Source organism: Seriola dumerili, unplaced genomic scaffold (assembly GCF_002260705.1).
Source record: "Seriola dumerili isolate Sdu_G_001 unplaced genomic scaffold, Sdu_1.0 BDQW01000321.1, whole genome shotgun sequence".
NCBI lineage: Eukaryota > Metazoa > Chordata > Actinopteri > Carangiformes > Carangidae > Seriola > Seriola dumerili.
In genome coordinates this window covers 13200-36991 of record NW_019174576.1, presented here as the reverse complement: position 1 = coordinate 36991, position 23792 = coordinate 13200, and the positions used below count along the sequence as shown (strand labels likewise).

Below are 23792 nucleotides of genomic sequence, written 5' to 3'. Positions count from 1 at the left end.
GACAGTGACGTCAACGCCGAATGTTGAGAGCAGCACAGCTTCAGATTTTTACCTTGGCTGTCTGTTGACTGCTCACCTCTAACTTTTCGTAGCCCAGGATATATATTGATAGACTTGTCATTTGTTCTCCCTGAATAATGATATCAGAGAAGCGTTCATTGATTGTCTTCTAATGGAGGATTTCCAGATATCTCTTCCTTGGTGAATTAGATCACGATTATAAGAACGATGTTTTCACAAGAGCTGATGCACAGCTATCTGGAGTTACAGCTGATGAGCAGTCAGATATGGTTTAAACGCACTTGATTTATTAAATTGGTGTCAAAATCATGTTAGTATATAACATGGTGATAATTCTCTGTGTGGATCAGATAAAGCAGGAGATTTTTTTGGTGTCTTATTCCTGCTATTCATTGTTTGATTTTCTGTCTCCTCTAAAATCTACAGTAGGTAACAAACAGAAAACAGCTTCTTTTTTTTTTTTTTTTATTCCTTCTGTGACCTGTTTTCCTGTCACTATGTTGCGCAACACATATGAAAGTATTTCCTGGCACAATATTGCCAGGAAAGACACATCATCTTACAACACCACAATGAAATCATTTTTGCAGAAGTGTGTCCCCTTGTTCAGTTTCATTAGAATATGGTTCAGTGCTGGAAATGACAGGAGCACGTTTCCAAGTGTCAGCAATATCATGGGTAAGTTTGTAGGTCATTCCTGGAAGCTGAGACAGGAAGAAGCTGTGCAACACAATGAGCCTTTACAATGGAAATTCTGGGTAACAGCTTTTAACTTTGACTTGTTTTATTTCAAAATAAGTTTGTCATACTATTGGATTTAGGTTGCGCAGTTTTTAAAGGTCGCTGTTTATCTATTACTTTAAGCTCATTATTTCAAGGTCCCATATAGTCTAAAGGTAGATGTCCATGTGTAGTGTGATTATAATGCAGGTGTAGGTTCTATATTAATACTGTGAAAGTATCAAAGCCTCAGTCCACAGAGAAATGCACAAAGCCTATGTTCAGAAACTGAGCCTTAAAACCAGCCGTCAGGACTTCCTGTAACTTTGTGATGTCACAACAAAGCAGTCACAGCTCTCAACCATGCCCAAGCCCCGCCCACCTGCACCCACTATCCAAACCTTTACAGGATTTGGTTTCTCTAAGTGTTTTACCTGAAATCTGCTATATTTTTATTAGATTACTCAGAAAACAGTCAGCCAATCAGAAGAGAGGCTCAGAGCCTCCTCTCTCTCTTCTGATTGGCTCACTGACCTGTTGTTACTAGAGCTCCAGAGAGAAGCCTGAGAGAGGAGATGTAAAACTACACTGAGATGGTTTTTGTTTCTTAAAACCACAAATATATCTTCTTCTTCTTCTTCTTCTTCAAAATAAAACACAAGAAAAGTGTAAAATATGGGACCTTTAAAACTTGCATGAGGCAGAGGAAATGTTATAAGTAAGACCCCTGATGGGAAAACTAGATTTAACTTTAATATCCCTGGCCCATACCTGCAGCTTGTGTACAGTAAGTTTTTTTTCTGCAGGGCCCCTGAGACAGATAGAAGCCACACTAAAAGAAAAGCTGTCAGGTAGTTATTTGCCGAGGAAACACAAACGTTCCACTTTCCAGATTGTGGAAAAGAGAGTTTTAAGGAGAAATAATTGGGCTTGTACAAGCATCAGTGCAGCTCGCAGCTCGCTAGTTAATGAGGAGGTTAAAGCTTTGTTTTTGGTAGATCAGGGATAAAGCATCTTGATGACCAGGGCAGTTCAAAGAATAACAAGTTGTCGTAAAGAAATTAATTAGAACACACACTGATGTGGTTGATTCCTCTGGCACGGCACGTATTAACACATACGTACAGTTCCTTTACATCACTTGCAGGAAATGGCTTGATGTGCACTTTACCAGTAAAGTCTCAAAAGCTGAGCCACATGACGTTTAAACCAGTGGCAGGCCCATCTCTTAAATCATCCCTTTTCAGAGGCACTCACTGTGATTGTAGTTGTCTTGTCTGGAAGTTCTCCAACTCTGATACATGCGCTAAAGAGGAATGGGATAATTTAAGAACTTTATTTATGCATTTCATCAGCATAAATGTTCTTCTGGCACAAGATCAAAAGGATGGGGGAAATCTGAATTTCTTAATGAAAGTAATTTCTTCTTCTTTTATTCCCATCCTCAGGGTCATACGCCTCTGTACGATTAGAAAATGAACGTGAGAGTTGAGTCTCTGAAGAGAAATGTCATATCCCAGAGAGGAAGACGAAAAACTTCAAGTCAGCCTCCAAGTCAGTCAGTCTAGGAATCTCTGAGAGCAAAACGAATGTTAATGATGCTCCGTCAGTGTGTTTGTGACTGTAGATTCCCACACTGTTATATCTCCAGCTTATTAAACCCGTTGTAACCAGCTGTTTACAGAAATTAAGAATTGCACTTCCATAAGGTTGGTGGAGCCAGAGCAGAGACTGCAACTGAATAATATGAGTTTTAGTGAATAAAATGTTGTGATTTGACTTAAATGTCGACTTTGCCCAGTTTTGGGAGAAACCCTTGTTCAAATTCAAGTGTAAGATGAGAACTTCAGTGTCACTTTCATGTCTGTGAGCTAAATATTAAGCTAGAGCCTGCAGTTGGTTAGCTTAGCTTAGCATAAAGACTGGAAGCAGGGGGAAACAGCTAGCTGTGTCCAAAGGTGGGAGGGAAAAACTGCAATTGTCAAAATCAAATCAAAGCAGCAGAGCCTGAGACATTTTGTTCAAGCACCAGAAAGCCTACATTTCCCATGATGCAGCTTAATAGTGCACTTTGTGAAAGCCCTTTTTGCCTCGTAAATATCCATGTCTTTCAAACTCATTGTATTTGCTGATAAAGAATGAGTCAAAAGCACATTTTAAAAAAACTATACAACAGATGAGCAGTTTTTATTTCCATCCTATATGTTATGTACTCCAAGGGTGAAATTAATTTTCCTCACTCCCTCTGGCAGTCTATTGCATTTGATGAGGAATACCTCACAGGTATAACAGGTGCCTGCGGAAACTTACTGTTTGTACAATATTATGCAAAAACCCATTTATCCCTTTGCCAGGAATTGTAGGAATACATTTTGCATGCCACGGTGATTGCCATCCAATAAAGTTTTCTGCCATGTATCAGAGCAGGCGATCAGCATCCGCTTTATCTAGGCTGAGACTTTACATATTCTGTGGAACAGTGCTGGCGTTTGTATCTGCAAGATCCATCTCTTCCGCTGGGTGATTTGCCTCATTCAAACTGTTTGTCTAGATATTACTGATTCCTTTTCAGTAATGTGCAGGAACTCACCCACATCTGTTATCGTCACCCGTCTACTCTCTGATTTTTACAACCTGCTATCTCCCAGTCTAACCAACCTCAGTCACACCACTTGTCCACGAATTGCAGGGCAGCAATCATCCTTTTGTCCTCGGCACTTCCGCGGTTTGCCTCCACAGAGGACTTATCGCTGCCTATTTGAATACACAGTGATGGCGATAAACTCTACAGCCGCCCAATTAATGTCTCGTTTTGCATGGAGTCATTCGTAATCATGTTAATGTGACAACATCGAGTTGCCATTGGGTTTTTGGGGGGGGGGGTTTTGTTTTTGTGTGTGTGCGTGTGTCTCAGCCTGAGGTGTCCCACAACTTCCCCTGTTCCATGTTTGCACAGATGATAAGGCTGAAAGTGTGAGTGTGAGTGCAAACACCACCCAGAGAGCTGTCCATCATAGTTAACGAGACACAGCAGTTGCAGTAGGTGTTGCAGTGCCACTAAGTGTTTTACAAGAAGGCAAAAATTCGATTCAAAGTATTTCAGACTGTTTTTTTGTTTTCTGCAAACTAGAACAAATTACTCACAGGACATCTGGAAAGTCACAAAGCCGGGTCGGAGAGAAACCCAGCCAGACAATATAACAGATCATATCCTAATATTCCTGACTCAGTGTGTCCATCAGTGATGTGATGGTATTTTGGACTATTAGTGGTGTCATATAATCATAATCTTCTGTATGGGTAGATGATATGGTGTCAGAGAAAGTAGTAATGGTCGAACAGAAGAGAGTCAAATCAGATCAGAAAATGTGTCAGTTAACTGTGCGGCAGACTATAAATGAAAAATGTACTTTTTGGGAAATACGTTTGTTTGCTTTCTGACCGAGAGGTAGATGAGAGGATTGATATCACTCTCTGTATGTCAAATATGAAGTTAGAGCTAGCAAACAATTAGCTTAGCTTAGAGTAAACAGTGGAGAAAAAAGGGGAAACTTTTTCTTCTACAGCTCACTAATTAAGACATTATGTATAATTAGTTTAATCTGTCCAATAAAATCCCAGGAAATGATTACTCTCCGCAAAGAGATCGTTACAACACGTTTGTTTTTATATGAATTAAACAAACAAGATAATGATTAGTGAGCTTTAGTGATGTGAGTGTTATTGAAGGTTAGAGCCTCAGTCAAAGCTGAGAGCTGTGATGTGAGATATAAGTGCTCCTGTCATTTAACAGGCCATTAGTACAATGAGTCAGTCATGTGTTTATGTCCAGGTGTGTGGTGGTCCAGAGTCCTGATCTTTTGTTTGTATTGTTTCTCTTAACGATTTTCATGAAACCTGATGTGATCTTTGAAACTATTTAGAGTCGGACGCTTTTCAACAATAACCATTTAGTGTACTCTCTGTAGTAGCTTTCATTCTCAGTAGTGGAGTCCGTCAGGGTGCAAACTGAATACAAAGATTCACAAAAACATCCAGCGCATCTGTTTGTAATTTTAACTCACCGATATCAGCCTCATTGTTTAATGTTTGCTCTCTTCACGCCATAGCAGAGCAGTATTAACTCACTGCTAATGCTAACCCAACATTTCCTAATTGAAAAGGAAGTGCAGAGATTCATCATTCATCAAATATGTGTCAAGTTCTGTATTTTAACACTGGAATATCATTTTTAATTGTTGTAATGAACTAGAAGGAGCAGTTGTAATTATTGTACATGAAAACAAAGTCAGGTAGTTCGACTACACCAAACAGCGCTGTAGTATGAAACTTAGTGTCACCAGCCGACCACGACTGAGAATGTAAGGATTAAAACTTAAATGTGTCGACTCACATCAGGCTCATCTCTTGCTATATTCCCTGAACGACAGGCAACTACGACCATATTTATAAACTCTTGACTGGAGAAACGTTCACATCATGTAGCAGCTGAAGTCGTTCAGTTGCGGTCATTATACCTTTTTAGAGAGTTCAAGCCGAAATGTTCTCAATTATAGTGGGATTAGAAAAGTCGACACATCTATTTGAATTTGTAGTCTTAGAAATGAAGAGTAATTTCCTTTCTTCTTTCACTTCAGGAAGTCTGCCTCTAACCACGAGAGCATATTATTGAACAGAGCTGAGAGCAACAGGGGCTCTTCATCCATCTGATAGCTCAGCTGGTCTTTGAAGAAGTTCAGGCGCGGGATTCGGTGTCGCCGAAGGTTAATTGCTTACACAGGGAACCGTGCCCACTGTTCTTAAGTCCATTCTGTGTCCTCCGTATCTGCCTTGGTACTACAGTGGTGTCTTGCAAATTTCTGCAGCATTCAAGTTTTGTGCCCACTTAATTTATTTATTTTATTTTTTTATTTTTTTTTAAAAAGGCTCTTTAGCTGCCCTTTGCTTCAGGTTGTATGCCAGTAAACGGATCCATTCAATCTGCTTTACTGACACCAGTGAATGGTAAAAAGGTTGCAGACAATGCTCAGTTCCCTGTTAGACGCAGAATCCCCACCTTCCTGTTTATACTACCACTTCCTATGAATATAGATAACTAAAGTGCAATACTGTAATGAGACTGATGTAAGTAACACAAGGTCACGCCAGGAGCAGAGCTTCATATTTAAAGAGCAGTAATAAAAAGATAGGGATTTGCCCACATAAAAACCTTAATCTATTTCTGCTTCTTTTGACAAAATGTCAGAGACCACCAAGGTCACGGACATCAGCTTGCTTGAATGTAATTGTGTTCATTATCTGGTGTTGTACCACGGCTCTGTTATTTAAAATAAATGGGCTTTGGTTTCATTGGTTACACTCTCCGAAAGATTTTCCATTCTGCTATTGAAAAGGAAGAAGTGCACACAGTAGTCCTGACCTGCCATTCACCAGGAAACGCTCATGTTTGACAGATGAGCTTTACCCTCAGTGTCTGTTTGTCTGTCTTGGAAAGTAGTAATGTCAGCCTCCTTGGCCAGCCCATTCACAGAAGCTTCTTAATAGCTTAACTGTTGGACTTCTTTTTTCTTTTTGTAATTAATTTTCCTGTGCAGACACAGTTTTTTGTAGCACAAACTCTTAGGGTGAATTTCCAATATCAACTAGTACTGATCTTGAGAGAAAGTAACTTTTTCTATGGGACTCAATATGATAACAACTAATAAAAGTCACACAGAAGAAAACAACAGATCTGATTAATAACTGCTGATCCAATGAAGTTAGATTTCATAGTTTTCATGTATAATTTACCACTTTTCTATGTTTGTGACATTTTTTAAATGACTCTACCTTTGCTAAGAGAAGTCTGGGATAAACAAATGCATGATGTTGACACATCTGGTGCAAATGTTAACAAGGAAATAATTATCTAAAAGCGGCGGATAAAAAGTTTAAAGGTCCCATATTTTACTCTTTTCCTGTCTTTTATTTTGAAGTGTTGATCCATAAGAAGATATATTTGTGGTTTTAAGAACCAAAAACCATCTCAGTGTAGCTTTGCATCTCCTCTCTCAGGCTTCTCTCTGGAGTTTTAGTAACAACAGGTCGACTCTGAGCCTCTCTTCTGATTGGCTGACTGTTTACTGAGTGAAATAAACAAAAATAAAAATAAATATATATAAATATAGCAGATTTCAGGTAAAACACTTAAGAGAAACCAAATGCTGTAAAGGTTTGGATGGTGGGTCCAGGTGGGCGGGGCTTTGGGCCTGGCTGAGGGCAGTGACTGCTTTGTTGTGACATCACAAAGTTCCAGAAGTCCTGACGGCTGGTTTTAAGGCTCAGTTTCTGAATACAGGCTGTGTGCATTTCTCTGTGGACTGAGGCTTTGATACTTTCACAGTATTAATATAGAAGCTAGACCTGATCTATAATCACACTACACATGGACAGAGACCTTTAGACTATATGGGACCTTTAAATAATTTGCTCAAACTAATGGATAAACAGGTGAAATAATAGTCTTTTGATTGAGAAACATATTGTAACAATTACCACTTTTTACACTGTTACTTACATCCATTAAAGATCAATTGAAAAGGTGACGGGTGGAGTTAGTGAAGGGGCACTTGAGTTCATCTGAGAGAAGTGAAGGTGTACAAACACAAAAGAAAAAAAAGGAAAGGAACTACTGCTCTAGTTGTGTTTACTGAATTTTACAAGTGACTTCGAACGCACCATAATCACACAATCTAGATAGCAAAGGGAAGTTTCCGAGGGTGGCACGACACCCAGAGGCGACAGGCATGGTGCCAGCTGTATTGGGGCTCCTGGTGATGGATGTCCTCCACAGCTCATCATATCAGACTTACTCTCCCATCTCACAATGGGATATCCCCAAGAACTCCCCAGAAGCTGCTGCTGTCATTGAGAGAGGGAACATACAATACATCCGATCACAGAGGATGATCTCTCCCCTCACATCCAGTCGCACTGATAGAAACTGTTCAGCACAGAAAAAAAAAGAGAGAGAGAGGAAGTTTATAATGTGGCTGTAATTAGAAATGACTGCACACCACCCACACACCTGTCACTCCTCTGTGATGGATATCCAGGTAGTCAGATCCAGAGGCTTGCAGCCAGCATGGTGAGTTCAGGGCCCCCTCCCCTCACCCACACCCCACCCCACCCCATATGCTCGTGGTTGTGGCGCTGCGGCCTGCTGTTGGCGGCTCTGCGTGTCTGCGAGCCGCCGCACAGCTGCTGCTCACGGTGGGAGAACAGCCACGCGCACGCCGAGCGGCGGCGGCAGGTATACACCCACCCTGGTTTAACTTGTCGTCTGAGGCACGCTCATGAACACACAGAGACTCGCTTTCTGCTGACTTCGTCATCAAATATTCATGGCTGTCTGCATTAGCTTGCAGAGTTCTAATTGAGTTCTGTATATTCAGACGTGATTAACTCGGTCTAATTCCTCAAAGGAGTGAGCCAATTAGATAGCACTTGCATGAATAGGATTTCACTTCTTAGTACGTCTCCAGACTTGCCAAGACAATTATATGTGTGTATAATTGCGCTGTACAGTGGGTGTGAGCCCACTAAACTCAAGCAGGTCATTATTTCTTATTACTGACCCACTCTACAGGAAATACAGCTGTCCTATCCATTACAGGCAAGTAAATGAAAAGCACAAGTGTTGTTATTAGAATACGCTGTTTGGACAAGAGACGGGAGAGTGAGTCCAAACACCGGGCCCTCTAAACCTTCCTCATGTTTTTTGTCTAAGCACCCCCCCCCCTCCCACCTCCCCCCCAGGAGCGAGCAGGAGAAAAAATATCCGTGACCCAGTGCTGACCCACCACAATGTCACTCTAACTCATGGCATGAGAGAACTACTGCCGGGGTCTTTGTCAGTTTCTCTCTGTAACCAGAGCAGGAGACATTGCCCAAAGTCCAGAGGGGTCACATTCTGCTGCGGAGCTGAATTTAAGGCAGAGAGGCAGACAGGCAGGCCGGCCACTTTGCCTGAGCTGGAGAGAGAGATCAGGGCCCCCGCTGCCACCTTTTATTCTTTGAAGAAAGGCCTGAGCAAGGCATGATCTGTGTGTCGGCCCTGTCCCTTCACGTTGGCTTTAGCATGACGTTATCACCAGGCTAAAATAAGAAATCTGTGCGAAGAACATACAGCAGCACGGCTGAGTGTAAAGGAATGTATGAATTTTTAAATCTCACTTGACGTTTGTTAGTTTGTCAAGACTTTGTGTGAGACCTGCACAGGCAGAGCAGCTGCTGGTGAGAGGGATGTCAGGGCTGAGGCGGCTCATAAACTGTCCAGGCAGAGATATAAAATAAATGTAAAAAACAAATCAGGATAGGAGGCTCTGGCAGGATGCCATCCCGATCCTGCACACGCTGGTCGTCCATAACGCCGTGTGGATTTATTACACGGACAGACTGACTGAGTTGTGCAGGGCAGACCTACACTCGGAAGGAATCAGGGCCGTTCCAGGTCAGAGACACCGAAACCTCGGCGCGCTCGTCCTGACTGACTGGCGTGTGCACACACACACACACACACACACAAACACACACACACATGCACACACGGGTGTCACAAACGCTCCGTCTGTGAATTACACAGCTGATAGTTTCAAGGTCACTGATCCTCAGAGTGAGCAAACCATTAGGAGAATCACTTTCCACTGCGTGACATGCTCGCTCACACCCACATGTAAACAAACCAAAAAAAAAAAAAAAACACTCACCTCAGTCATCTGCATTCAGGCAGCAGAAAAGATACGAGTGGGTGATTTACATAACACGCTTATAAATGACAGGATTTTGTAAAGGAGTCAAGTCATGTTAATAAATCTTCACATGCTCACTCTGTGGGACCGATGCTCAGAAAACTGCACATACGTACAGATGGATGGAGAGGAGGAAGCCAGGCAGAGCGCCGGCCACTGGAAAGCAATCACTGATATAAAATAAATTTAAGTTGAATGTCAAGGGCTGGGGATGGGATCGTGTCAGGGGTCTCGGGTGAGGGATGGACCTCGGGGAGGAGGGAAAAGGCAGGGGGCTGTTCACTTGTTAACCTCTGCGGAAATGAGGTGGGAGGGAGATGATCATGATCACTGAACCCGACCAGCTGAGAGGAAACTCAGTTGTCCACACACACAGTTACACACGGACCTCTCCACCTCTGCGGCCTGAGCAGACCTCAGATCAGGGAAGGGCGGTGCTCCCGCCATCCCTCCGCAAACGTGTGGAGATTTAAATGAGCTCCCAGCCTCCCTCAACACAAGCAGATTTCTGGCCTCTCCTTCTGGCCCAGACCTCCGTGATTTGGCTTAAGAACGTGGAAAACAAGTTTTTTTTTTTTCCCTGACCATGATAATCCTATCTGCTGCTTTGTCAAAACACATTCACAACTGACTCAAGGTAGCTCCCACAACGTGTTAACTACTGTCTATCCAATACATTTACTGTGTCACTGTTACATTAATCCTTCATTGGGAATCTACAGTTTTCAATCGGGGGCTGTAAACACAGACCTGGGGACAGTTATTTTTTCAAATTCGCATGATCAAAAGCTGGAGCCGAGTCAGCTGTGAGTGAGGTAACTCTGCTTCTTCCTCGTGGACATACTTCAAATAACAGGATATAAAACTGAAGACTGTGGAGAGCTTTTAAGACTCAGTGTTGACCTTTGCATTCATCGTGAGGTGTGGAATAATTCAACCGTACTATGTGGAGTTGGTTTATTAAATAGGAGGATTCTATAAATGAATAGATGGAAATAACTAAAGCGTCTCCGGTGTGTCTAAGGCATCTTAATGAAGTGACGCGACAGATCGTAGATAGTCTTCCTGATGGTGTCACAGGAGTTTCACAATAAAAGACAGAATGTGTTGTGCTTTTAAAAGGATGGACAAAAAGCGCAACCCAAAAAGTAGTACTGAGATAAATACTGTCCAAAAACAACCGTTTGCGATCTCTTGTTGCTGCTGAGGCTGTGAGAGGAGGATTCTTTCTGTTGTCATGTTTAAACACACTGAACTTCTGCCACTAGGGGGCTCTCAATCAAAACTCTGTTGTTGTTGGGGTTTTTTTTTGTCTCTCAATCAAAACAATAACAAAAGACCAAGGTGTAAAAAAAGTGTATGTGGCTTAAAACTGGATAAAAAAGAGCTTCTGGCAGGGAACACAATGTATGACACATATGATGTCATCAACAGGCGACCAAACGGATTAAAATCAACCAATTTCTCCAGGTTTGAAAATTGCTGGAAGCATTTGGGATAATGAAAGTACACAAATCAATAAGAATAAAAAACATATCTCTAGTCATTTTAATGTGGAAAAGTTAAATATTATAACTTTAAAGGAATAACTTGACGGTGAAAACATGAGAAGATTGATGCCACTCTCGCAGCTGTGCAGTAGATATGAAGCTGCAGCCAGACGTGTTTCATAACAGCACGGCGTGTCTGTCGGACGGCCACCTATCTGTGTTTGTAAGGTTTACATGTGTTAACTCTGATATTTACATTCTCAGATTTTTAGAAAAGTTATTATAAGTTTAAATGCAAACTACAAAAAGGGAATAGTTGAAGTTAGAGGGCAGGATTTCACGACCGGCCACTTTGCTACCGCTGCTCCGTGAGAAAGGCCACATGCACTGTTTTTTTTTTTGTTTTGGCATAAACAAGTTTGATAGGACGGAACGGGCACCAGGATCCAGTTCTCCACAGTTCAGACGTGACGGTCTCAGCAACAAACCACAGAAACATACTTCCCAAAGTCGTGACGCTGTCCCTTTAAAGCCGTGGTTACGGCCTCACATCAGACTGTATGATATTGTGACATTAGTCGTGTTGACCCACGCAGTCACTTTCTCACTTTCTCTACAGTATCACCTCAGTATGAGTCACAGTTCCTTCATCTCTTGATTTTTGCTTCTCTTATTTTTGAGCGCTTCCTGTTGGACAATAAGACACCTGAGCGCCACTTGATTTTTTTTTATTTTTTTATTTTTTTGTCCTGCCTGATTGACCCATATTAAGCAATAAAAGGGAGGCAGGCTGCTTGTCAAGGATCATTAAGTCAGCAGACACCTACCCTCAGGAAGTAGGAGGGTCAGCGAGTTGACTCATAGTTCACGACCGAGTCAGTATCTCTTGTTCACTGCGGAGGAAAGCAAACACTGCGGCGGCGCTCAGATCTGTCTTTCGAACAAGCTCTTGTTAGACGACGCTGAGCTACCTTCAGCAGGGTGTAGTTAATTCACACAGCATGGCCTGGCACCGACCGGCACATTCTGTGAGGGTCTGAGCACACACAAACACACACACACACACACACACACACACACACACTGAATCAGATCATCTGTAAATCTGGCCCACTCCAGGTTCAGCGTGCCAGGTCATAAATTGCGTGCAGTCTCAGTGAACTCCAGCCCGCCTCCTGCCAGCCACGTGAAAAAAAAAAAAAATACACAAAAAAACAGAACAGATAAGTATAAAATTTGTGTTGATACGGTCGGAGGAGATGGTAAACAGATTAAACTTAGCAATATGCCACAGCTGATTTCCAGCTGTTTTACTGCTTCATCTGCAAACATGCAGAATACGTCTTTGTTCCAGCGTCGTTTCACCTGTAGCTGTGTTTGTGCGTTACACAATGTACACAATGTAAACTCAGTTTATTTGTAATATTTTAATTGGGGATGAAAAGCAGGATTTTTTATTTATATAATTTCTTATGTCTGTTTGGGTTACTGACATAAAATCAGTAACAGAAATCACAAACATTTGATGCTTCCAGCTTCCACATGTGAGGATTTGCAGTTTTCCTCTCGTGAAGTGAATATATTGGAGTTTTTGATTGTTAGTGGAACAAAAAACAAAACGGGTTATATGACGAAGATGAAGTCAGTGTGTGCTCTGGGAAATTATGACGGGCTTTATTCGCTGTTTTATGATGTTTTATAGACAAAACAACTCGACAATTAATTGAGAAAATGATCTGCAGATGAATGAGAGAAATAATTGTTATTTAGTCTAGTATTGGGTAAATTAAATTAATGAAGTTAAAGATCGTCTTCACCTGTTTGTTGTTTTTAAATAAGTCTAATGTCAGTGTCATTTGATCCAGTTGACTTCCAGTGGAAATGAGTCCCAGGAGCATTTTCTAAGACTCTGACCAAACGACTCTGGACTGTATTTGCTGTGTTGTTTTTACCATCTGTGTTTCTGTCTCAATCCGTCAGGCCTGTGTCTCGTGTTCAGAGCAGAGCACATGGGACCTCTTAACTCCCTCTTAACATGCTTTGTTTGCCATCACACTCCTCATTCTAACAGACAGCTGTGACAAACGTTGTTTTGGAGCCCGTCGCTAAATAGTGGGAAGCTCTGGCCGGAGTTGCGTGGGCATCAGTGTGTTTGGTGTGAGACCGTGAGAGCGCTTTGTGGCAGAAGGAAACGGCTCACAGTGAGAAAAAAGGGGCCACAATTGACTTTACCGCACTCCACTCACCCCTCAGTTCAGCAAGAAGCTCGTCTGACCTAAATTCACTTTACCTCATCTGCCTAGACATTTGTTTAGCCTTCTGGGCAAACACTTAGAGAAATGTATGAGGGAGAGGGAGAAAAAAAAGAATACATATGCTTGAATACATCACATTTAGTCAGGGGAAAAGCAAAAACCCGGACATCTGCAGACATATACAGCCCTCTAGTGGCAAACTGCAAGGGACCTGGATGTTTGACAGAGAGGGGGCTTCAAGTGCTTCATGCAGAATTTCCTAAACCATCTGTGGAGGTTGTTCCCAACTACAGGCCGAAGCTCTGTAACGTTTTTCCCCATTTAACATCAGACCCACGTTTGTGTAACAGGGCTAATAAATGTTACTTAATACCAAATCATAGGAGTCACGAGTGAATAAAAAAAAAAAACAACGGAGGCTGAGCAGAATGAATGAATTGAGGTCATAGAATCTCACCATCAGAGAGAAAGAGAGAAATTTTGTCTTTTGAGTACTGTACTCATTACAATAGCCCGGAGGAACTGTGTGCTGTGAAATCATATGCTCTAGTTAAGCTAAACAAGGGCAAGGTATTCCCACATGAAGGGCAGATGAGAATAAGTAAGTGGAAACGCAGACAGATGAGTAAGAGTTGAGGATGGTTTAGTGCTGTTTGGCCCTGGTATCTTACTCAGATTCTCAGGTTGCAAATATATTCTCTCTCTCTCTCTCTCGCTCTCTCTCCCTCTCTACCTCTACCTCTCTCTGTCAGTGTGTGTGTGTGTGTGTGTGTGTGTGTGTGTGTGAGGCAAACCTCAGGGGCTCAGTGCAGCGAGCTCATTAAAGGCTTTATTCCACTTCCAGGATCGAGCAGGATTGCAATATGGACATTGTTTATACACAAATGTTGCCCTGGGAATAATGTTTATTTCTATTACCGTCTTGGAGGAAAAAAAAAAAAAAAAAAAGAAAGAAAGAAAGAAAAATAAGAATGCGGAGCTTGTCTGCACACATTGCTTTTTATGAAATAATGCCTCTCCAGGAGTGCTTTGAAGAAACGGCTATTTCTCAAACCACTGCTTTCCGGCCCGGAGTCATACATCAGCTGCTCTCGTCTTCAGTGGCACATGATGGTGTTGTGAGGGAGGCCTGAGAAGTAAAAGTGACAGAACCGCGGCGCACACAGAGTCACGTCAGGAACTCTTTCACATGGTAGTTTCAATGAACCTCGTCCTCTGAAGCTGCGTCGCTCATTAGCATATAGACTACAAATGTCACTGCACGTGCTCCGCGGCCGGACAGCGGATGGCAGGGAGTTTACCCCGGCTGAGCGGTCACACAAGTGTCATTTTAAGCGGCAGGCCCCGGCGGCGCGTCTGGGAGGTAGCCGATGACGCAGCGCAGTGTTGCTACACACCCCGAGCTGTGTTTGGAAACACTGAGGCAGCTTGCTACTACACTGGGAGCCAATGGGAACAGCTGAACCGTGCACTCTTTAGCCCAGCCAAGCGCAGAAAGAGAGGGGTGGGAGGGGTGGGAGGGGAGGGGTGGATGGTGGGGCGGAGAACAGAGACACACAGAGATCCAGGAAATGCTGAGCGAGAGAGCAGCGACAGTGGGGCCCAATTCAAAGCTAACAGCACAGCCACATTCAGGCGCACATGATCACCTCACATGATATTATCCCACCCCCCCCCCACCCCACCCCCCCACGTAATTGCATTGCTGTTTAGAGAGGCAGTCGTTATTTATAAAATATCGAAATAACAAATGGCGTCTCCCGGCAGATATTAAGAAGAGAGATGCCACAGATAAGTCAGAGGCAGGCGGCCGCCACGTCCCCCCGCGGGCCGCTTGCCCAGTCGCCTGGCTGCAGAAAACCTGCAGTCATCACAAAGTGGAAATATTTACTGCTCACACTCTTGCATATGGGAGGATGGAGTGTGGGTGAGGGCGGCTGATAAATGACTGTGTTTGTGTTTCGAGGGGAGTGCTAATCAGATTCCTTCAGCTTCAGAGGCATTTGAGGACAGCCGAGCTAAAGGTCCTCAGTGCGGATTTATTTGTTGCACAAGCTGGAGTGGGAAGAGAGCCACCTGAAGTGTAACGCTGGAAAACAGAAAGTTTCAATTCACAAGGAAACGCAGGAGCACTTTCCCAAAGTTTTCATGATGCTTGAAAAAAATGTGATCGTACACAAGCACTTAAAGGGCCGTCGGGAATGACTCATCTACATTCATCATCAGGTTTATTGGGTTAATCATGTGGGTGTCCGTGGGCTTGTGTGTTTGTTTCTACAGAACACCCTTGAGACCTGCACCATCTGCAGTAAGCCCATCATGGAGCGCATCCTGCGGGCTACAGGGAAAGCCTACCACCCTCACTGCTTCACCTGCGTGGTGTGCCACCGCAGCCTGGACGGCATCCCTTTCACCGTGGACGCCTCCAACCACATCCACTGCATCGAGGACTTTCACAAGTAAGTAACTGAAGCTGCGCTCATCAGCAGTTTTATATTAACCATGGATCTAATAACTAACAACATGATCTAAAAGTGGTCACTTGTATTGATGATCTCGCCCGACTCTGTCGTTCTCCTCAGCTCTGTGAAGCATTTTAGCGCCTTTCAGCTCGATGTTTTTGGTTTTTACGGCCTCCAGCTTTACCTGGTTGGATCTCACCGCTCTCACCGACCTCCACGTTCTAGCCACAGTCGCCAGCTGATCTCAGCGAACGAAATATCTTATTACATCAACTATATGCTGCTTGCCCAGCGCCAAACAACAGAGACCAAAACAGAGCTAAAAGGAGAGTTGAGTTAGGTTCAGTTCACTTTTCCTGTTTCGAAAACTTTCTCAAAACCTCAAAACAGTTTGCTGGATAAAACCAGTAGCTTTGGGTTTCTTGCAGTTTCATCCAATCCAAATGATGTTTACAACAGTGTGTAAAACCTACAACCCCACACTGAACACAGGACATCTGAAGTGCAGCGCACAGTCACTGCATCCAACTGTTAGCTAACGTGCTAATGCTCCTACAACCTCAGTTTAGTTTTGTTAGCATGCTGAGTAAAGAAGACACAAAGCTAAACACAACTTCTCCAATAACGCAAGAAACTAGTTTATTTTCCAAAATTGAGTATTTAAGTATTTACTGACTGTCTTTATATTACCAATGGATGAAGAGTGATGTGAGAAAAGTTCGTAGTGACAAACACTCAACTGTGCAGATCCCCCTCAGCTCTATGAGGCGTTTTACTGTCTCTCGGCTCATTGTTTTGGTTCATTTTCACTCTGTTTTTATTGAAAGAGCTCCGATAAACTCACTCACTACCTGCCGGACACAGCTAACGACTAGCTGCTGATCGCTGCAGAGCGTTTAGCAGCTGGCGTTTATCTCGTAACGGAGCTGAAATGAGAATTAAAATTACACTTACGCCAGAAAAAACATGACAGATAATGCTAATGTTGCTCCGTGTCTGCTAGATGTGTAGCTAGGCTCACAACACAACTTAATGAGGTGATAATATGTGGTGTTTAACAAACAAAAAAAATCAAGCTATGCTGCTTTAAAATCCTTAACTCACTGTACAGATTCATCTATATTTAAGTCTTACCAGTACAAGATCTTTGTGGTTCCTTTTCGGGAAATCCTGCAAACAGTTTCACAAGCCCAGTGATCTTATGAGATGCAGCTGTGGACGTGAATTTAATAGTAAATTCCTGTTATTGTGTCACTCTCTGATTGCATAACTGCTACCTTACCAGAAATGTTCCTTTACTCAGTGACCAGAAGGGAAACAGAAGTAAACAGCTGTCTCTTGGTGTGAGTGCACAGCTTTTGCTTTGCGGAGTAGCTGCAGCGGGCCGTTGTTTAATTCCACATGACAAGTGTGACCTCGGCGGTGCGGCCCTTCTGTGTCGAGGAATAGTCACGTCCCGGACCGGAGCTTGTTTTGTTTTTTCTTTGTTGTTTATTTCTGGCTAACCCTGTATGTCCGTGTTTCCCCAAAGCCATGAAGTCCCCTCACTTCCTGATTCTCAAGCACTTAATAAGCCCCCCCCCTCCCCCTCCCGTTCCTCAAATCTTCTATTTACATGAAATATTTCAGAGAAGAGCAAATTTAACTTTTTAGTGCCACCTCAATATCTGAATTTTAAAATACTTAAACCAAGGGAGGGTGGAAAATGCAGTTTAAGCATTTTTTTCATGATGTGTTACCACAGTTGTTCTTTGTAATAAATCCTATATTTACTCTTGTGTGAAGAACTGAAACTAGATCAGTTAGTCCAGCGGTTCTCTGACTTGGGGTTCGGCCCCATGCGAGGGCTCACAAGTGAAAACTCAGGGGTCCTGAGGGCCGTTTTAATACTGGATCATCTTTTCATTTTAGGCCTCTAAAAATTATTAAAATTAAATAAAACAAAAAAAAACCTTTTTGGTTGAACTAGTTACAGCCGGTCGACAAACAGTGTGGATTTCACTAAACTTCTCACCGACCGACGCTTGTTTGAAATCGTGTCACAGAAGGTCGACGTGAAGTCTCATCGCTGTCGTCGTTCTGAGCTCCTGTCTGCTGCTCTTGGTTGTCTCTCACAGGAAGTTTGCTCCACGCTGCTGTGTGTGCTCTGAGCCAATAATGCCGGCGCCGGGCCAGGAGGAGACCGTCCGCATTGTGGCCCTGGACCGCGACTTCCACGTGCAGTGCTACCGCTGTGAGGTATGTGATCTGTGTGTTTATCTCTGCTGGTATCTGAGCTCCACATAATTAGCAGCAGCGGTTACGTACCGTGCTGCACAGCTGCAGGTGATAGTCATTATGGCGTGAAAGTGTAAGGCATAACGCACATGCCCGTCCCCCGACTCACCTTTTTAGCGAGACGAGTGAATCATCCCTCTCTTACCCGCCTCAAAATAGCTTTCCATCTCTCCCCTCTGCAAAGTTCATGGACTTACATAGTAACCAATCAGTCAGCCGCCACTCGCCGGCTGATAAGCTGCGCTGAGACATTACGTGCCCGGCTAACAGAGAGGTAACGCGTCACATTGTCAAAGAACCGTGCCAGTGTGAGAACACGCAGCGTTTGGCAGACATAAAGGTCAAATGAAAGCAAAGCAGATTAGTTCAGCTGAAGGGGCTCAACAAGAGAAGAATTTTGTCACCAGGGAGACATGAGTAGGTGGAGCTGCAATTCTGTGTGTGTGTGTGTGTGTGTGTGTGTGTGTGTGTGTGTGTGTGTGTGTGAGTGTGTGAGAGAGCGAGAGAGAGATGGTGAAAGTGTAACCCGGTGTCACAGACAATGAGAAAATAATGCCGAAGCAATGGGTGTGTCTGTGTGTCTGTGTGTGTGTGTGTGTGTGTGTGTGTGTGTGTGTGTGTGTGTGTGTGTGTTCAGAGCTCTAAGAAACAAAAACAAAAAGGCCAACAAATGACAGTAAAACCTGTAACGTGTGTTTACAGGTGTTAGATCCAAAAACTGAGGGCAGGAGTCAGACAGAACATCCGCACAATAGGGCGGCGTTTCCATGTCAGCGAGACCTTCATCAGGGGAGAACGAGCTATATATAAAGACACAAACACATCACTGCGGTATTTGTGATCTGCATGAGTGAGAGTCAGTATAGACTGAATCAATCTGACACTTGCCTTAGAAACTACGACGTGGAAAATAACAAGGAAGCAGGAGACTTTTGCCCTGATGGTGGCGCTAGTTCATCCTGAGGGGAACATGAATGACTTTATTAAATCTCACAGCAAAACATCCAACAAGTGGTTGAGACATTAATGGAAAAGTAAAGGAATCACAACCATCAGCGTTCGTCCTCTGAAGAACACGTTGTATAGATATTTTTCTGTCTATATCTGTTGATACCTGTGACAACAAAATCATTAAACACAGAAGAAAAACAAATCGAATCCACGGATATCGTGTCCATGGAGACGGGAGATGATATATTTTTGTTTTAAAATGAAAAGGAGGAATGGAACTTAATAATGACACTTGACCGACTATAATCAGCTCATCAGCTCATAGGAAATGTAACTTGTGGTTTTGCTGCAGAGAGCGACTGTAACTTGACGCAGGCTGATGGTGTTTAAACAGCAGTTAAGTGTCTCATTTTGGGGCGTGCGCACAGCGAGTGTGTGTGTGTGTGTGAGAGAGTGTGTGATCGCTGAGCGTGGCTAATGTCTCTGTTTGTGTGCACGGACTGACGGGAGTATCTGTGTCCTGCAGGACTGTGGCTCCCTGCTCTCAGAGGGGGACAACCAGGGCTGCTACCCTCTGGACGGACACGTCCTCTGCAAAAACTGTAACACCAGCCGCATCCAGGCCCTCACCGCCAAGGCCACCACTGACCTCTGAACAAGCCGCCGCCCGGTCACCTCCACTGTGATAATCCAACGCTCTCTCTCTCTCTCTCTCTCTCCCTCTCTCATTCTCTCTCTCTCTCTCTCTCTCTCTCTCTCTCGCAAACATACCCATCCACACACGCTTGCATTCCTCAGCATACACATATATATCCCTCTATATATATATATAATTATATATATATTCACCTTCAGTAACAAGAAATAGCATCACGTGTTCACCTGCAGACATTATCTATTGACTCGGTACAATCACAGAAGAAGAAGAAGTGTTTTTGTTGTTGTTGTTTTTTTTTTAACTGTGTTGCTGTTAAAGGAATAGTTCCACATTTTGGGAAATACGTTGATACACTTTCTTGGCGAGAGCGAGACGAGAAGATTGATGCCTGTACGCTAAGTATGATGCTACAGTCGCCGGGCGGTTAGCTTAGCTTTAGCAACAAAAAACAGAAACAGCCTGACTCTGTCCAATCCACCACACCCCCCCCATAAAACTACGTCTTTTTTTTACGACTTATGTTTTCAAAAATTTATATTATTACATTATTTGTTTAGCTTTGGAGCTACTGACAGAGCCAGGCTAGCTAATATCCCCGTTTTCTTTATGCTAAGCTACCGTACCGTAAAAGTGGCATCAATCGTCTCATCCAATTCTCAAAAAATCAAATTTCCCAGATTGTTAAACTGTTGCTTAAAATCACTCAAAATCCACCAGTTACAGGATACATCACCCACATATCGTTATTATTTCATATCATTATTATCTTCACCCTGTATCTTTCAGCCACGCTGCACAGCCACGCGTGTGTGCATGCAAAGCTCAAATGTTCCTCTCTGACTGGTTGTTTGTGAGAACTGACTCCAGCAGAACATGCAAAGTGTTGGACACATCTGCCCCGCAGGTGAAGACGCCGCGGACGCACGTGTTGTACGACTGTGGCTTCAGCAGTGTTTAGAGAAAAAAAAAAAACAAAAAAAAAAAAAAAAAAACCATGAGCAAACTGTAAATTGTTTGGAGCGTTCATTTTATTCTTTCATCTTTATTATGGTGCAAATCCACCGACAGTTCACACAGAGGGATAAAATAACACACTCGAGATCATTATTACAAAACAGTTCTGCCCTGATTGAACACCAAAGAGTTGAATTTAAACTGCCATATTTCCTGTGTACTTAGTTTGTATGCAACTATATTAAACATTACCTTCAGCGTACTGATTAGAAACACAGGAGCCGTTTTCAGTGTCAAGAACAAAAATTTGCAAGAGGCAGCTGTTGAACGCAATTCCCCTTTTTTTCAACACCATATTTTCTCATATACTTTCCTATAGAATTTGCTTTGATGAATACAGTAGATTATTTTTCTCGTTGGCCTGAACAGTACAATCATCACACTCCACTCATACAAACACATACGGCCTTATGTTTGAGTTTAATCATAACGTTTGGAAGCAGATAGATATCCTCATTTACCATGCCATGGATCAAATAGGTGATTGTACTCTAAGCAGTCTGGCAGGGATAATGAATATGACATGGCTATGCAATTTTTAATGTTAATTGCATTGACACTTTATAAGGAATTTTATAAATAAGGAAATATTTTACCTGTACAGATGCAAGCATAAGTGTCCTTATAGTAATCCTTTAATCCAAACTATGCTGTTGGTACTGTGTGACTTTGTGTGTCACTGTGCTGTATGTCAGTATTGATTGTTCCATTGACTCTCGTCTTTTATATTTAGTGTTTGTTTAAAGTTGACGGGCAAAGAAGGGACCTGGAGAGTTTCCCAAATATATGACTGATTTTATTATGTGTTCCACTAAGGGTGACGGACCAGTAGTTCGACCGCTTGATTTGATAGTTACTTTAATATAATGACTGCCGCAGTAACAAGTAGGAAGACATTTGATGATGGTGAGTTAAATGTACACAAATGTACTTTGACCACTAGAGGCGCTATGCAGCAGGGTTTTCATGAGCTTGCCCCCTTCTTGTTTGAATCCCTGATGTACGGTGGCCCGGAGAGCTCAACGCACTGCAACCTTTTTTTATTTTTATTTTTTTTTTTTTGAATTTGCAGCGCGTTGGTATATTTGCATGTGTTTTCTTCAGCTGCAGAGCGTCGAGCTCTCCGAGGCCACCGCACTGACGCCGCCTCCGTACCAGATGGAAGGAGGCGATCAGTTGTACGTAGCAACATCACTACAAAGAGACACAAAACAACTACAAAATAAAACAAAACAGCTACAAAGAGACAAAAACAAAGAGGTTTAGTTCCTCTTTCACTGTGGGGGTCTTCCTCCTATATGCAGGAGGAAACGTCCAGCATCCAAGGACCCATTGTCCATCGCTGTAGACGCCAAAAAGCGCGCGGGTCATGTGATTTGTCTCAGCTGGTTTCGTACTATTCCACTGATTAACATGCAAAGAAATGTATCCGTGCACCTGCAGACGGAAGAGTGGTGATGTAAACATCGCACAACTGAAATATTTCAAACAAGAAAGGAAATGAATTCGGAGAGTGTTTGTTAGATATACACAATACATTTTGATGAGAAAAATAACTTACATTTGTTTACAAGTAAAACTCCACAGGGTACCTCCGAGCAACAAAGACAGTGTAATTCATAAGTGCCCGTTTCCAGTCTATTAGTGTTGTGGTTTGCAGTCGACCACATAAAACGAGACGGGAGTATTTCCCAAACCTTGATTACACATCTCTAGTGCATGTGGATTTATACTTTATGAACCTTATAATTATACTTTTCAGAGAACTCTCTGTACTTCCTGTTTTCCTCACACATTAAGTAGTTGTGTTTACTGCCATAACAAAGTGATTATACAAACAAGAAAATCTCTTTATATATATATACTGTGTGTGTTGTAATCACTATCTGGTTACGGCAGCCTTGTTGGATCAATTTGACTGTGGCAATGTTTTAACCAGGGTAACGCGTTGTAAATAACTGTGCTAATAAGCCCATTAATAAATCAACAGTGATTCACATTAATCAGACCTCAACTACGACACGTTTTCTACATGAAACAGAGAAAACTGTCGACCATTTCAAATCTACAGGAGCATTTAGTGTTTTTCTAAATACACAGTAAAAAAAAACTCTGGCTGTGTTTGAGCTGAAGGTGAGAAGGTGGTTGGACACTTTTTATTTGGTTACAGACAGAACCAGCCTCACACGCCTCGAGCAGGAAGTGAGTGAATGCTGGTCCTGCAGAAGGTTAGTCAACCTAAACTCCATATCCCGAGGAATGTTTTCATCAATATTTGAAGCACATATTTAGCCAGACAGTTCACCGGTCACAGAGAAAAAATCCAAGAGACGACGAGACTTTTGCAGCTTAAGAAAATCATATCGGACGAGTGCAGGGCTTGAGAAAGAAACTGTAATGTGTCTTAAAGACATGTTGAAGTATCTCAACAGTCTCACAAAGTTCAAGCTTGTTAGAAAAGTCTATTTATAGATTTCTAGTTTTATTCGATATTTGAGTCTGGAAATCTCTCGAGTTACAAAAGACACTTGTTCTGCTTCGTCTGTCTCCTCTGCAGAATAAAAAAACATTCACACCAGCTGCATTACATCCATACTTACTTTGGCCAATTGACACTTGACTCCTCAGTGAGACATCTGATTACCGCTGGTTGTTAGGCAACAGAGGATAAAAGAAAATGCACACTCCATACAACGTTACGTCACTAACGTTGCTAGGTTTCAGCTCGCCGTAGCATCCCGTGTTGGCAGTGTGTTAAAGGTCGACGCAGGGCATTCGGACCCGCTCGGATAATGTGACAGCGGTGTTAAAGATGCGACAAGAGTTTTACATCTGGTGAGGAAAACACAAATGAAGATGTCGAAGTGATGTTAGGAGGCAGAGGAAACAAGCTTTCATCCCTGCAGTCCATGAATTAAAAAAACTGTGATGCTCATTTAAAATTCTTATTCGGGTGTCAGGTAAAGTCGAGGTTCTTTAGCTGGTAAGTTGCACCTCTGAGCCCCGGCTTTCTACAGCAGACTCCACGTTTACTGAAGCCACACCGGGATCCATTATTCAGATCTGGTTCTCTTTCTCTCGCTCTGCACAGGAAAACACACATGATCACAATACTGTAGCAGCAGTTACTGTGCTCTCAGACTCAGACGTGACCG

At 42.8% G+C, this 23792-nt stretch overlaps 1 protein-coding gene across 2 annotated transcripts in view; it reads left to right on the top strand.

Annotated features, from left to right (window-relative positions):
- The window catches only part of LOC111231933 (lipoma-preferred partner homolog), a 144436-nt gene extending 124350 nt beyond the window's left edge, over positions 1 to 20086 (top strand). For both annotated transcript variants that reach the window (XM_022759215.1, XM_022759216.1), the window contains exons 10-12: positions 15556 to 15734; positions 17855 to 17975; positions 19492 to 20086. In XM_022759215.1, the coding sequence (XP_022614936.1) occupies positions 15556 to 15734; positions 17855 to 17975; positions 19492 to 19620 (429 nt within the window). In that variant the 3' untranslated portion in view covers positions 19621 to 20086. The remainder of the gene's footprint in view (positions 1 to 15555; positions 15735 to 17854; positions 17976 to 19491) is intronic.
- The last annotated feature ends 3706 nt before the right edge of the window (positions 20087 to 23792 follow it).